This window comes from Muscardinus avellanarius (assembly GCF_963383645.1).
Source record: "Muscardinus avellanarius genome assembly, contig: SCAFFOLD_48, whole genome shotgun sequence".
Classification (NCBI taxonomy): domain Eukaryota; kingdom Metazoa; phylum Chordata; class Mammalia; order Rodentia; family Gliridae; genus Muscardinus; species Muscardinus avellanarius.
Genome location: NW_027664495.1, coordinates 40,207 through 52,769, shown reverse-complemented (window position 1 = coordinate 52,769; position 12,563 = coordinate 40,207). Strand labels below are relative to the sequence as shown.

The following is a 12,563-nucleotide window of genomic DNA, read 5'->3' as shown; positions in this document are numbered from 1 at the left end:
AAATAGGGTCTTACTAAATTGCTGAGCCTGGCTTCAAACACAATCCTCCTGTCTCAGCCTCCCAAGTACTGGATGACAGGCGTGTGCCACCATACTTAGCCTTATTTTTCTTTTGAAACAGGGTCTTACAAAGTTGCTGCTGAGAATCTCTCTAAGCCGCTGAGACTAGACTCTAACCTGCAATTCTCCTGTCTCAGCCTACTGAGGGTACTGTGATGACAGGTACGCATCAAAATGCATTTTTAAAGATATAGCACTTCACTATAATGATAATATAATGTTCCAATGAATAGGAAGATAGAAGTTTTGTGCTTGTGTGTAGTACTAGGGATCAGATGCAGAAACATTCTAGCCAGGAGCTACACCCTCAATTCTTTTTTTGTTTTGAAACTGGGTCCTACTAAGAGACTGCATGCTGGCTTTGAACCTGAAATCCTGCTGTCAGTCTACCAAGGCCTAGGATTATAGGCTTGCACCACTTTACCTGGCTCTGGAAGACATCATTTTATATTTCTACACATATAGAGCAATGTAATCATATGCAGAAATATGTGTTCCATAATTTCATGCACATAAAGTCCCCAAACCGAACAAAACTAATATGTAAAGTCAAAAGTCTTCTGTATTTGGAAATTAAAGCAAAGTATTAGAAACCCTAAGAAAATAGTAAGAAAGCTCACTGAGTGTGAATTTGAAGAAAGGCTATAATGTGTAGCCTGGTACTAAAGGAGTGACAGGAAAATTAGCTCAAGGTCAGAGGAAAGAGCTGCATTATTCATCTTTGATAGAAATCAACATTTAGCATGTGAAGCTGTTGTCTTTAAACGACTTGACTTTGAAAGACAGAGGAAAGAGGTTAAATGTTAGCTAACCAGATGAACACATTAAAATTATAAACCCCAAAGCAAAATCTATCAAATGCAGAAGAGAAAATACTTAGTCAGCAAGGTGCAGCAGTGCACACCTGTAATCCCAGTACTAGGGAGGTTGAGGCAGGAGGATTGCCAGTTCAAGACCAGTCTCGGCAACTTAGTGAGACCCTATCTCAAAATGAATTATAAAGCCGGGCTTGGTGGCACACGCATGTAATCTCAGCAATTGGGAGGCTGAGACAGGAGGATATTTTTCAAGGTCAGTCTCAGCTACTTAGTGAGGCCCTTTAGAACTCATTGAAACCGTGTTTCAAAATAAAGAATAAAATAAATATAGGCCTGGGGTGTAGCTCAGAGGAGGTAGAATAATGTCCCTCGGTTCCATCCCCAGTACCCAAAAATAAAAAAATTATAAGGCTGGAACAATAGTGCAGAGGTAGATCGCCCCTGCATTCAATCTCCACTACCACATAAAAACCAAAATGCTTGCTCCTACACACTATACAGTTTGCCCTGTGTTAACTCTGAGGAAGAAACTCTAGAACATTGCAATCACCTGAGTCCTGGATGATACAGCATCCACAGTATCACTGAAATGTCCCTCACCTGTGATTCAACATCAGCTTCTTCCCCAGAGCTCAATGTTTCCAGAAACTGTAATGGTCTTCTCTTCTCACTCTGCCCACACGGTCTGTATTAAAACATTAAAGAGTAAAATAAACATGCAACATAACACTTGGCATTGACATATACGCATATTAATTGTGCTGCCTCCAGGCCCCCAACAGAAAAGTGTCATATCACATAATACATGTCAGCTAAAGATGAAATTGTGCACTAATCGATCCCTTGGTACACTCTTAGGATTTTTTAGTTTTCTTCCTATTGTGATAGTTTCCACTACACACATGTACAATCTGTCTTGTGTACAATAAATTCTTATAGCCAAATTTTTTTTTTCCTTTTTGTGGTGCTGGTGATTGATCCCAGGAACATTCTACTTCCAAACTTCATGTTCATGTTCACAGCCAGTTTCAGCAAGTAGCAAATTTCTCATCAACCCAGTTAGACTCTGTTTCCAGACACATAATATAACAAGACTGGGATGTAGCCTGCAGGCAGACTGCCTCTGGGTTCTATCCCCAGTGCCACAAAACAAAAAATAAATCAAGCCAGGCGTGGTGGCGCACACTTGTAATCCCAGTACTTGGGAGGCTGAGACAGAAAGATCACAGGTTCACAGCTAGCCTCAGCTACTTAGTGAAGTCCTCTGCAACTTAGTGAGAACTTGTTTCAAATAAAGAAGACAAAATAGGACTAGGGGTGTGGCTCAGAGGTAGAATGCCCCTGGATTCAATCCACAGTACTACAAAAATTAAAATTACAATGAATAATAAACAAATCAAACAAAATATAAAATTAAATGTGAAGCCCAAGTCTAAACCTTGTAGAAGACAACATAGGAGAAAATATTTGTGACCTTGCATTAGGCAAAGATTTCTTTGGCATGATCCAGTAAAGAAACTTGATAAACTGAACTTCATAACTATTAGGGATTCTAGCCCAGCATGGTGGCCCATGCCTATAATCCTAGTACTTGGGAGGTTGACATAGGAAGATTGCAGGTTTGAAGACAGCCTCAGCATCCCTAGTACTGGGATTAAGGGCATGCACCGCCATCCCTGGCTCCAAGTCAGTGTATTTGGGAATAGTCCCAAAACAGTGTGCTGTCACTTACCTGTAATCTCAGTACTTGGGAAGCTAAGACACAAGAATCACAAGTTAAGGGCTAGCCTCAGCAACTTAGTGAGACCCTGTCTCAAATTAAAAAATAAAAAGGGCTGGTGGATTGTCCTTATGTTCAATCCTCATTTTAAAAAAGAAGAAAAGAACAAAAGAAGGAAAGAAAGAATGGAAAAAATATTCCAAGCCTAGTGTGGTGGTACACATTTGTAATCCCAGTACTTGGGAGGCTGAGACAGGAGAATCTCAAGTTCACAGAAAGTCTCACTTGGTGAGGCCCTCTGCAACTTAGTGAGACCTTGTTTCAAAATAAAGAATAAAAATATACCTCAGAGGTAGAATGACCATGGGTTCCATCCCCAGTATAGAAAAAAATGTTCCAAACTCTGTATCTAAAATCTTGGAGGACACAGAAAAAAGTCTCCGGAATAAAAGGGGTGGAGAGGGCGTAGCTAAGTGGTACAGCATGCTTAGCATGCAGAAGGTCCTGGGTTCCATCTCTAGCACAAATAAAATAAAATAAAATAAAATAAAATAAGTAGTATTAACCCAAGCATATGGACTTTAATGCTTATATTTCAAAATATACTAATTGCATCCTATCCTGAAATGTGAGAACATCGTGCACTTTACTTGACTAGATCCCCAAGTCCATGAGCCCTCAGAGAAGCCAGATTAGGTGCAGCACCACAGCACTGTGGTAAATTTTTCTAAAGATAAGTCTTGTGATTTTTCTGGCCACTTTGAACAGTTCCAGGATCCAGGACCTGGTGCTGAGCCAGGGAAAACCTCAGTGCCTGGCCATCTGAGACTCACCTTGGTCTCTCTGAAGACTGGCTAGGGCTGCAGGGAGCAGGTGTGCAGGGCACAGCTGGCTTGGGATCGATGTCAGCTGCCGGCCGGACACAAGGGAAGATGTTTTTCTGCACAAACAAAACACAGGTCACTGGCATGGGGGGTGGGAATCACCTGGTCCTGTCGCCATCACCATCACCACGTGGGAGGGAAACCTGTACTGACCACCAGGGATCCAGCCCACCAGGAGCCCCACTCTGCCTTCCCATTCCCAAGCCCCATATGCCAGACAGTGCATCCACCAGGGGGCGCCACTGCACCTGCCCACCATGGGGCCCTGTAGTCCTTCCCAGAGCAGCTGCCCTGGCCACGCCAGTCACCTGTCTAACTTCTAGACAGTGCCACCATAGGCTGTCAATCAGTTGTGTATATCTGCACACAGTGGAAACTGTTCTGAATGTTAATGCTTTGGATAAAAACTCAGTAACATGCTGATTTGAATTAGTAAAATTATCATTGCCGGATGGGGTGGCAGACGCTTGCAATCACCGCACTTGGGAGGCTGAGACAGGAGGATTGCACAAGTTCAAAGCCAGCCTCAACTACTTAGTGAGGCTCTCAGCAACTTAGTGAGAACCTGTTTCCAAATAAAATATAAAATAGGTCTGGGAGTATAGCCTGTAGGTAGAAAAGCCCCTGGGGTCCACCCCTGTACAAAACACACACAAAAAGAATAATACGCAAGTTTGATCATGCCAATGCCTTTAGAACCCAGTGCCCTCAACTGCCCGCCCCTCCCCCACCAGCTCCACTCCGGCCTCCCCTTTTCTGTTCCTTCTGCCTGCCTTGCTTCCCTCCAAATCTTCCCATGGCCACTCTGTCGCTGTGTGCTCATACTCCCCGTCTCATCCTTTGAACACCCCTGCTGTCTTTCTCTCTTCCTCAAGGGTCCTGGTCCCTAATCCTCTGATACCTCCCTACTGCTCTCATACAACTTGGTTCTACCAACTTTTTCTGGGGTATAGTGCTGCGGATCCCACCCAGGGCATGACACATGTTAGGCATGACTGATGCCATGCAGAGAATGGACCTCGAGTGAGAGCAAGGCTGAAGGCAGAGAAGCTAGCGAGGAGCTGTTTAGGGAGCAGGACAGGCAGCCAGACGCTGGAGGTCGGTGGGCACCACTTACAGGTACATATGGTGGGTGGAATCGGTGGATATGCCAATGGGTAGATGGGGTGGGTGGAAAAGGGAAAAGTCAAGATGATTCCCTATGGGGGATCCAGCACTGGAGCTGGTCTGCGCCTGGCAGGAGCGCAGTCCCCAACACAGAGCAAAAGCTGCTAACAGAGTGATTCCTGTCTGTCTGCAGCCAACCCAGGACAGAGATTCTTTACAACAGGAAAACTCAGGTCTTCTCAAACTGAAAACCACGCCCTCTCATGCCCCGCCTGCCTCAGTCTCAGTCTCAGGACTAACCCCTAACCTACCCCAACTTCTTACCCTTAACTCTAGGCACCACCCGGTGAGGGCAAGACCAGTGGGATCTACTTACCAACAGGCTCCGGCGGCCTTTCTGAAGCCTCTGGAGCATCCTTGCTCCTGGAGGTGGCCTGGTCTAGGGCAGGGACCGAAGCCTATCACCAATCGCACTATTGCGCTTTCTCTAGCTTAAATCCAGATGCCTTTTCTCTCAAAAGACTGTCCAACAACAACAACTGCCGTTGGCTCTGTTTAGGCCTCGACCAATCAGAGTCAAAGTTGCTTTCACAAATGTTGCTCTTGGCAACTAGCGGGTGTTTTTGAATCTCCACCAATGGGAAAGCAGCTGCATTGTCTAGCTCTTATTGGAGAGTTCAGGTGTCACTCTCTGAAACGGCAGCCAATCCAGAGCCATGGAAGGTGGAGGGTGGGCAGGAAGAAAAACTGGACCTGCACAGCTGGTAGGAATCAGGAAGGAGTATGCTTCCCTGATCCTTAGGCTGGGGTGGAGGGGTCTCCCTGCTGGCTTATCTCAGGTCCTGGACTGGACAGAGGAGCCATGGCACTGAACAATCTGGGCTATCAGAGGCCAGACAAGTTCTGAAAATGAGGATCACAGCTGCCAGGGCCATCATCTCCAGGTTCTTAGACTTTAGCACACAGTTCCATCTTTGAAAGACCATTAAGCAGACAGGCTCCTGCTAGAGTCCCTGGCTTTCCAGTGTACCTTGGGCTGTGTGCAGAAAGGCTGGCTTAAGAGGTGAATTGCATTTTCCTCATTAGGTCGAGACCACCTATGGAAAGGCATCCTCCTGACCACACGGGTCCAGTACACATATTTTTGGGCACATTGTGGCCAATGAGAAATGGCGTGGGTATCAGCTGGCACAGGAAATGCAAGGTCAGTGGCCTGTCTTCTGTCATATGCCCTTTCCTTTCCGTGGTTTAAAAATAAATTTAATCTTGGCCTGGTGGCACACACTTGTTATCCCAGCATTCGGGAGGCTAAGACCAGAGGATCATGGTTCTCAGCCTCAGCTACTTAGTGAGGCCCTTTGCAACTTAGTGAGATCCTGTTTCAAATTAAAGAATAAAAATAGGACAGGGGGTTTAGCTCGGAGATTAAATGCTCCTGGGTCCCATCCCCAGACTCACACTCAGAAAAATATATATGTCATAAAGATAAATTTAAAAATCTACCAATTGCCTAAGTTAACAGCGCTCATTTCCTCCATTTTAAGGGAAAATTAAACACATTTTTGAGGATGGCCTGACACTGGTAGATTTTTACCTGTCCAGCAGATCCTGCATTCTTTATATCACCACAGCTGACTTGGTAGCAGCAAATGGCTACAGAAAGAGACTTGTTCGAATTAGAAATGTAAGTACTAAGTCAGGCATGGTGGAACATACCTGTAATTCCAGTACTTGGAAAGCTGAGAGAGAAGAGGAGGATTGCAAGCTCAAGACCATCCTCAGCCTTGGACCCAGCCAAGTAGTGAGTCCAGAGCCAAGGCCAGCACGGCCGGGATTGGAGCCTGCCGTAAGGCAAGGCGGGTGCTGGGGCCTCAGAGGCCTGGATTGGAGCCTGCCGAGGGGTGAGGCTGGTTCCAGGGCCAGTGAGGCTGGGATCAGTGTATGACATGAGGCAAGGCTGCTGCTGGGGCCTCCGAGGCTGGGATCGAAGTCTGCCAAGGGATGAGCCTGGTACTGGGACAAGCGAGGCTGGGATTGGAGCCTGCCTTGAGGCAAGGTCGGTGTGGGAGTCTCTGAGGCCCGGACCAGAGTCTGCCCAGGGATGAGGCCGGTGCCGGAGCCAACGAAGCCAGGATTGGAGCCTGTCATGGGGCAAGGCTGGTGCTGGCGCCTTTGAGGCCAGGATCAGAGGGGTTAGGCCTGTGCCGGGGCCAGTGAGGTTGGGATCAGAGCCTGCCGTGAGGCCAGGCCATTGCTGGGGCCTCCGAGTCTGGGATCGAAGCCTACTGAGGGGTTAGGCCAGAACTGTGGCCAGCGAGGCTGGGATTGGGGCCTGCTGTGAGTCAAGGCTGGTACTTGAGCCAGCGAGGCTGGGATCAGAGTCTGCCAGGGGGCCAGGCTGGCACCGGGGCCTTCAGGAGCAGGATCTGAACTTGCAATGTGGCATACTTAAAGAATCATCACAGAAAATAGAAAATCAGATGCTTTCCCTAATATGCAAAAACTAGGAAGAAATGGGTAAGGAGGAAATCTAGTTGAAGAAAGGGCCCCATGAGAGAGCAATTAATGTGACCAATCAGAGGGGATGGGATGTGGGAAGATGGAATTTATTTATTTATTTTTTAACTATTTGCCTATACAGGTTTATTTTGGATAAAATAGCTGAAGATAGATTACAATGATACATTGTACAAATGGGCTAGAAAATAATTTAAGAGAGTATTTTACGCTCTGGATTCTAAAGCACCCTAAATGTGTCTTTCCCCAAGCCTGCAGGACAGGACTGGCCACCTTCTGCCTACATCCCTAGAGTGGAGAAGCTTTCCTCACAAAGATGGCTATTCATGTGTGATGAGCCAAATTTCTATCTTATAAAAGAATTTTTTCACGATCAAAAATAACCTCACCACACCAATACATTTTTCAGATCTGCAAATCTGAGGCAATCGAAACTCCATTAAGTACAGTAACAGTCTACTACACATAACTGTAGTATTATGAAGTGACAAAAATTCCCCACGTCTAAACAGTTTACCAGCTCTCAGCAAAGCAACAAGCACTTCAGTCATTTCCACGGTCTTTTGAGTTAATAGATTAGGGTTCCAATTCATGAATCCATACCACACCAAACCGAGAAATAAACAGGACGGTCTCGCCAACTGTGTCTGCCGACAGAATGCTATCTCCTGTCCTTTTTACCAGCTTTCCTCTTCCCAGAGAGCAAGTGCTTGGGCTTCATGTCAAACACGTGTCTGTCTGCCTCTCCTTTCTTCCCCAAGCGGTTCATCTTCTTCTGTGTGTTCTTCATCATTGTCTTGGCTTTCTTTACCATCTTGACATCCGGAAGACCGGAAACATCACGTGGAGTGCGAGAGCAGCTCCGGCTCCGGGCTACGGAAGAAGGCAGAACCGATTCTTCCCGCTTTCTTTTCCTAGTGACGCTCCGAGATCTTCTTGCCTGCACTGCATAATGGGCATTGTCTTTGTCGTCCATGTTGACCCCGAGGCTGCGCATCTCGCTTTCCAAGACCGTCCGCTGAAACTTCTTGGCAGTCCGCGGCATCCGGGGCCCCCGCGTATTCTTCTCTCTGGACTGCAGGATTTTCAGCTTCTTCTTCTCTCTGATCTGCTTCGCCAGCTGTCGGATTTCCACCATTTCCTCGTCCTCACTCTCAGATTCACTATCATACTCTCCAGCAGCTGTCCTTAGCTCTTCTTCTTTTTCTAACTCTTCTAATTTCTTCATGATAGCAGGATCGATATAATCGGCTACATTATGGCCTTCCCAGATCTCTGGTATTTTATCGTATTTTTCCGAAGAATTCATTAAATCCCAGTATTTTTGAAGATCCAAAATATAATCATCTCCCATCTCCAGCTCAAGATCTCGATCCCGCTTCTTCTTGGGCTGCTCCGCAATTTCCATCCTCCTCCTGTGCGCCAGCACTCCTTCTGGGATGAAACAGGGCCTTTCCTTATCATCTCTCTTGTTTGGTACAGCCAAATGCAATCTGTTCAGCACCTCATTCGCTTTATTTCCTTTCATTTTAGTTTCCACTCGATGAGCCAAAAGCCTATCACAAGCCTCAGTCTTAACTTTAATGACACCTTCCTCGGTCAGGGTGCTGGTCTCTATGACAGGGAAGCCTTCGGCCTGCAAGTCTACAAATATTTTCTGGTCTTCTTCGGGAAGCTCCGTGAGTCACTTCACGTCACATTTGTTTGCCACACCTATGAGAGGCTTATTGATGAAGAGAGGTCGGATGCTCCTTCAGCCCATGTCCACACTGCTCAGACAAATCCATCACATAGAGAATGGCGGCACGGAGGTGGGCCAGGGCAGTAATGGCCTGCATTTTGATGGTGTTCCGATCTTCCAAGGGATGGTCCAGAATCCCCAGAGAGTCTACGACCTGCCAACGCAGATACTTATAATCCATATGCCCAACAAACAGAGACTTGGTGGTGAATGCATAGGGCTGAACATCCACATCTGCTCTCGTCACCTTGTTGATGAAGCTGGACTTCCCCATGTTCGGATATCCACACAGAATCAGGGTCCTGGTATTTGGGTCAATGGTGGGCAAATGGGACAAATGCTGGTGCACTTGTTCCAAATACTCCAAACTCTGCCTCTGCCTCTTAATGATAGTGCACATTAGGCCGAGGGCAGCGTGCTTCAGCTGTTTGCAGCAGTAGAGGGAATCACCATATTTCCTAAGCCATACATAATCCTTAGCAACATTGTCCACTAAATTTTTGGCAATATTTATTTGTCCTAGAGCCAACTTGTAATGATCCTTGTCATTGAGAATATTCATCAAATCAGCATAAAATGGATGGATGTCATCCAATTTGGGAAAATCTGTAAGAATCTGTCATGGTAATTCTGTTGAGTAAATTTAACTTTTCTCATATAAAAGTGTCTAATGCGATGAATTTGGTAATGTATATGAATAACTGTTGGAGTCTTTCGTTGAGTCTTAGATAATGTCAGGTCGATAAAGTCCTTGGCAGACGGGACCACCGTAATCTTCTTGAAGTTGTAGTGTGCCATGCTGTCAGTGGGAAGCACGCGGAGACCCTGGAATCTCTTTAAAATGCATGATATATGTAAACAAATGAATCAAAGTTAATCACCAAATCAAGCATGGGATCAAGGGAGAGGGAGGGAATGGGACAGGGAGGGGATACGGGTTAATTGGATGATGTTGCTGGTATACCCTCACAAGTCTTGTACTCCATTGTGATGTTTGACTACAATGCACCAATAAAAATAGATATACATAAAAAACAAAAAATAAACAAAAATATTTAAAAGCTCAGAGGTAGAATATCTCTGGTTTCAATCTCCAGTACTACACAAGGAACAAAAGTTACCAATGTTAAGTTCTGAATTAAACTGAAATTGAACAGTGTTTCCTCCATCACTTGTAATAATTTATATATAATGCCATTAGCTGCCGCCATTACTTCCTTTTCCTTGGTATCTGTGTGAAGATATTTCCCACACAAGAAATTGGCTAAGCTTAAAGAAGCAGAGCCACGAGGGGAAGTGTTGTCTCTGGCCAAAGTACTCCCCCACTGTTAGATATTCTTTCATAACGATTATTCTTTTGGTAATGATTCTTTTAACTTTCCACATGAATTGCTCCGGTAATGTAAGATCAGGACTGTGAGAGAAACTGAGTCTGTGGAAAATAAATTTTCTAGTAATTTGTCTAAGCCTCTAAACGTCCTCGGCTTTGCTCAAAGATGTAAATCTAGTCAGAATTCAGATGCTGTGGAAGCATTCCAGCAACAGCAATTACAAACGCAGAATTCCTCTCTATCTCTGACCTTCAGTCTAATCATTAACCTATAGTAAAAGCCTTAAGAGTCAGCTGACGCCATTAGCCCTAAAAACTTGCAAGGGAGGCAACTGGTGCCTCTGTTTACCCCCTCTCCTTGTGATCTGGCCTAGATACAGAGAAGATAAACTTTGTGTGTGACTTCAAAGCAGCCTAGTAGATGAGCAGCTAATAGTTCCCAATACAATAGAGCCGAAAGACTAGGAAGATTCTTGACCTTTGCACCCAGTATGTGCGCTGCCTGAGACAGGGAGACACCACGTGGTTAAGAAATGAATATGTCAGAACAAAGGACAGATATAATAAATGTGCAAGTATGAAGAAGGGAAATACTGTAAGAGTAAGAAAGCATTTTTGTATGAAGAAGAGCTTTTCCTAAGATTGTCCCAAATGGGAAAGAGAGAATCAGGGTAATCAGAAAAGAGTAAAAGAAAGTTGCAGAGGGTTTGTGATAGGAAAATGGTTTATTAAAAGAGGAATAGGCTTCTAATAAGCCTATCATTTGAGGAAAAGTGCTCAGCAGCTAGAGAAGTACATCTGACAACTAAATCTAAAAACTTCATGTTACTTTTTGGTTTTTATCTACTAAACTGTGTTGTGAGCTTGTTTAAGCTTTCAGACTCTGGATGGCAATGCAGACAAAACCCGGGAGACCTCCATCACAGGTCCTTGGATCGCCATATCTCCCCATGCCAGCCATATGGACTAAGCCCTAGGAACGGAAAGTTCTGAAAAGAGTTAAAGGAGATTCCATGAGAGGCCGTATTCTCCAAGTCCTGGGCGTGCCTGTGCCTTCTGGAATTTGCCCTTTGGAGCCACCTGTCTGCAAGGGCAGGGGGCTCAAGGGCAGGGGGCTGGATTTGGTCAAAGGATCCGGAGATAATCTTGAATGCCGATCTAGTGTCCTTTTACTTTGTTTACATGTCCTTCACTGTTGTTTTGTGGTGATTACACTTCTTCTTCTTCTTTTTTTTTTTACTATTAATCTCACTGGTGAAGGATATAAATTTTCCTGGGTTCTTGTAATAAAGTGTGATGTATATCTGTAATTCCAGGTACTTGGGAAGCCAAAAAAGGAAGATCACAATTTGGGGACTAGAGAACTTAGGAAGACCCTGTCTCAGAACTTTAACTAACTCAGCCAGGTATGGTGGCTCATGCCTAGAATCCCAGGACTTGGGAGGCTGACACAGAGGATTACAGGTTTGCGGCCACCCTCAGTAATTCAGCAAGGCCCTCAACAACTTAATGAGATTCTGTTTCATAATATCATATAATTTAAAAAAGGGCTGAGGGTATAACTCAGAGGTAGAATGTCTCTTTTTTCAATCCATAGGACCATACTAAATTATAAATAATAAAAACAATAATAATGGAGCCAGGCATGGTGGCATACACCTATAAGTCCAGCACTTAGGAGGCTGAGAAAGGAGGATCACAGGTTCAAGGACAGCCTCAGCAAGTATTGAGACTCTCATCAACCCAGCAAGATCCTGTTTCCAAATAAAAAATGAAACTGAGCTGGGGTGTAGCTTGAAGCTGAATGCCTCTGGGTTCAAATCCCAGTAAAACACACACACACACACACACACACACACACACACACACACACACACCAATAACAACAGCAAAAACAATAATAATGGATAATTTTTAAAGGGATGGGGATATAACTCTATAGTAGTTTCCATGGGTTCAACTTATTGAAAAAAAATACTTCAATAATGTCTTCATTGCTTCTCAACATCCACCTGTTTAAAATGATTTCAGCTGAGAACACAAAACGAAGTGAGACATGTTCTCTGACTTCATATTAAAATGAATTCAAGAAAGCCAGGCGTGGTTACACACACTAGTAATCCCAGCATTTGGGAGCCTGAGACAGGAGTATGCAGGTTCAAAACCAGCTACTTAGGGAGGCCCTTTGCCACTCAGTGAGACCTTCTTTCAAAAATAAGAAAAAATAGCCGGAAGGTCCGGAGGCCCGGGCTTCAAGGCTCTGGGCTCCAGGCAGGGTCCCGTGGGGCACACGGGCCCCCTGGAAGAACCTGGGCCTGGGTGCCCCGGGAAGAACCAGGGGCTAGGCAGCAAGACCCTGGGCCCTGGGCAGGGATCAGGGATCACA

General features: G+C 45.2%; 1 protein-coding gene across 1 annotated transcript; it reads right to left on the bottom strand.

The window, feature by feature from the left end:
• Window positions 1–7,767: 7,767 nt before the first annotated feature.
• Window positions 7,768–9,645, bottom strand: LOC308279568 (GTP-binding protein 4-like; the record flags this gene model as incomplete). Its single annotated transcript, XM_080720085.1, is given in 4 exon segments — window positions 7,768–8,790; window positions 8,794–8,854; window positions 8,856–9,462; window positions 9,465–9,645. Coding segments are annotated over 4 exon segments (1,872 nt in total).
• Window positions 9,646–12,563: the final 2,918 nt, after the last annotated feature.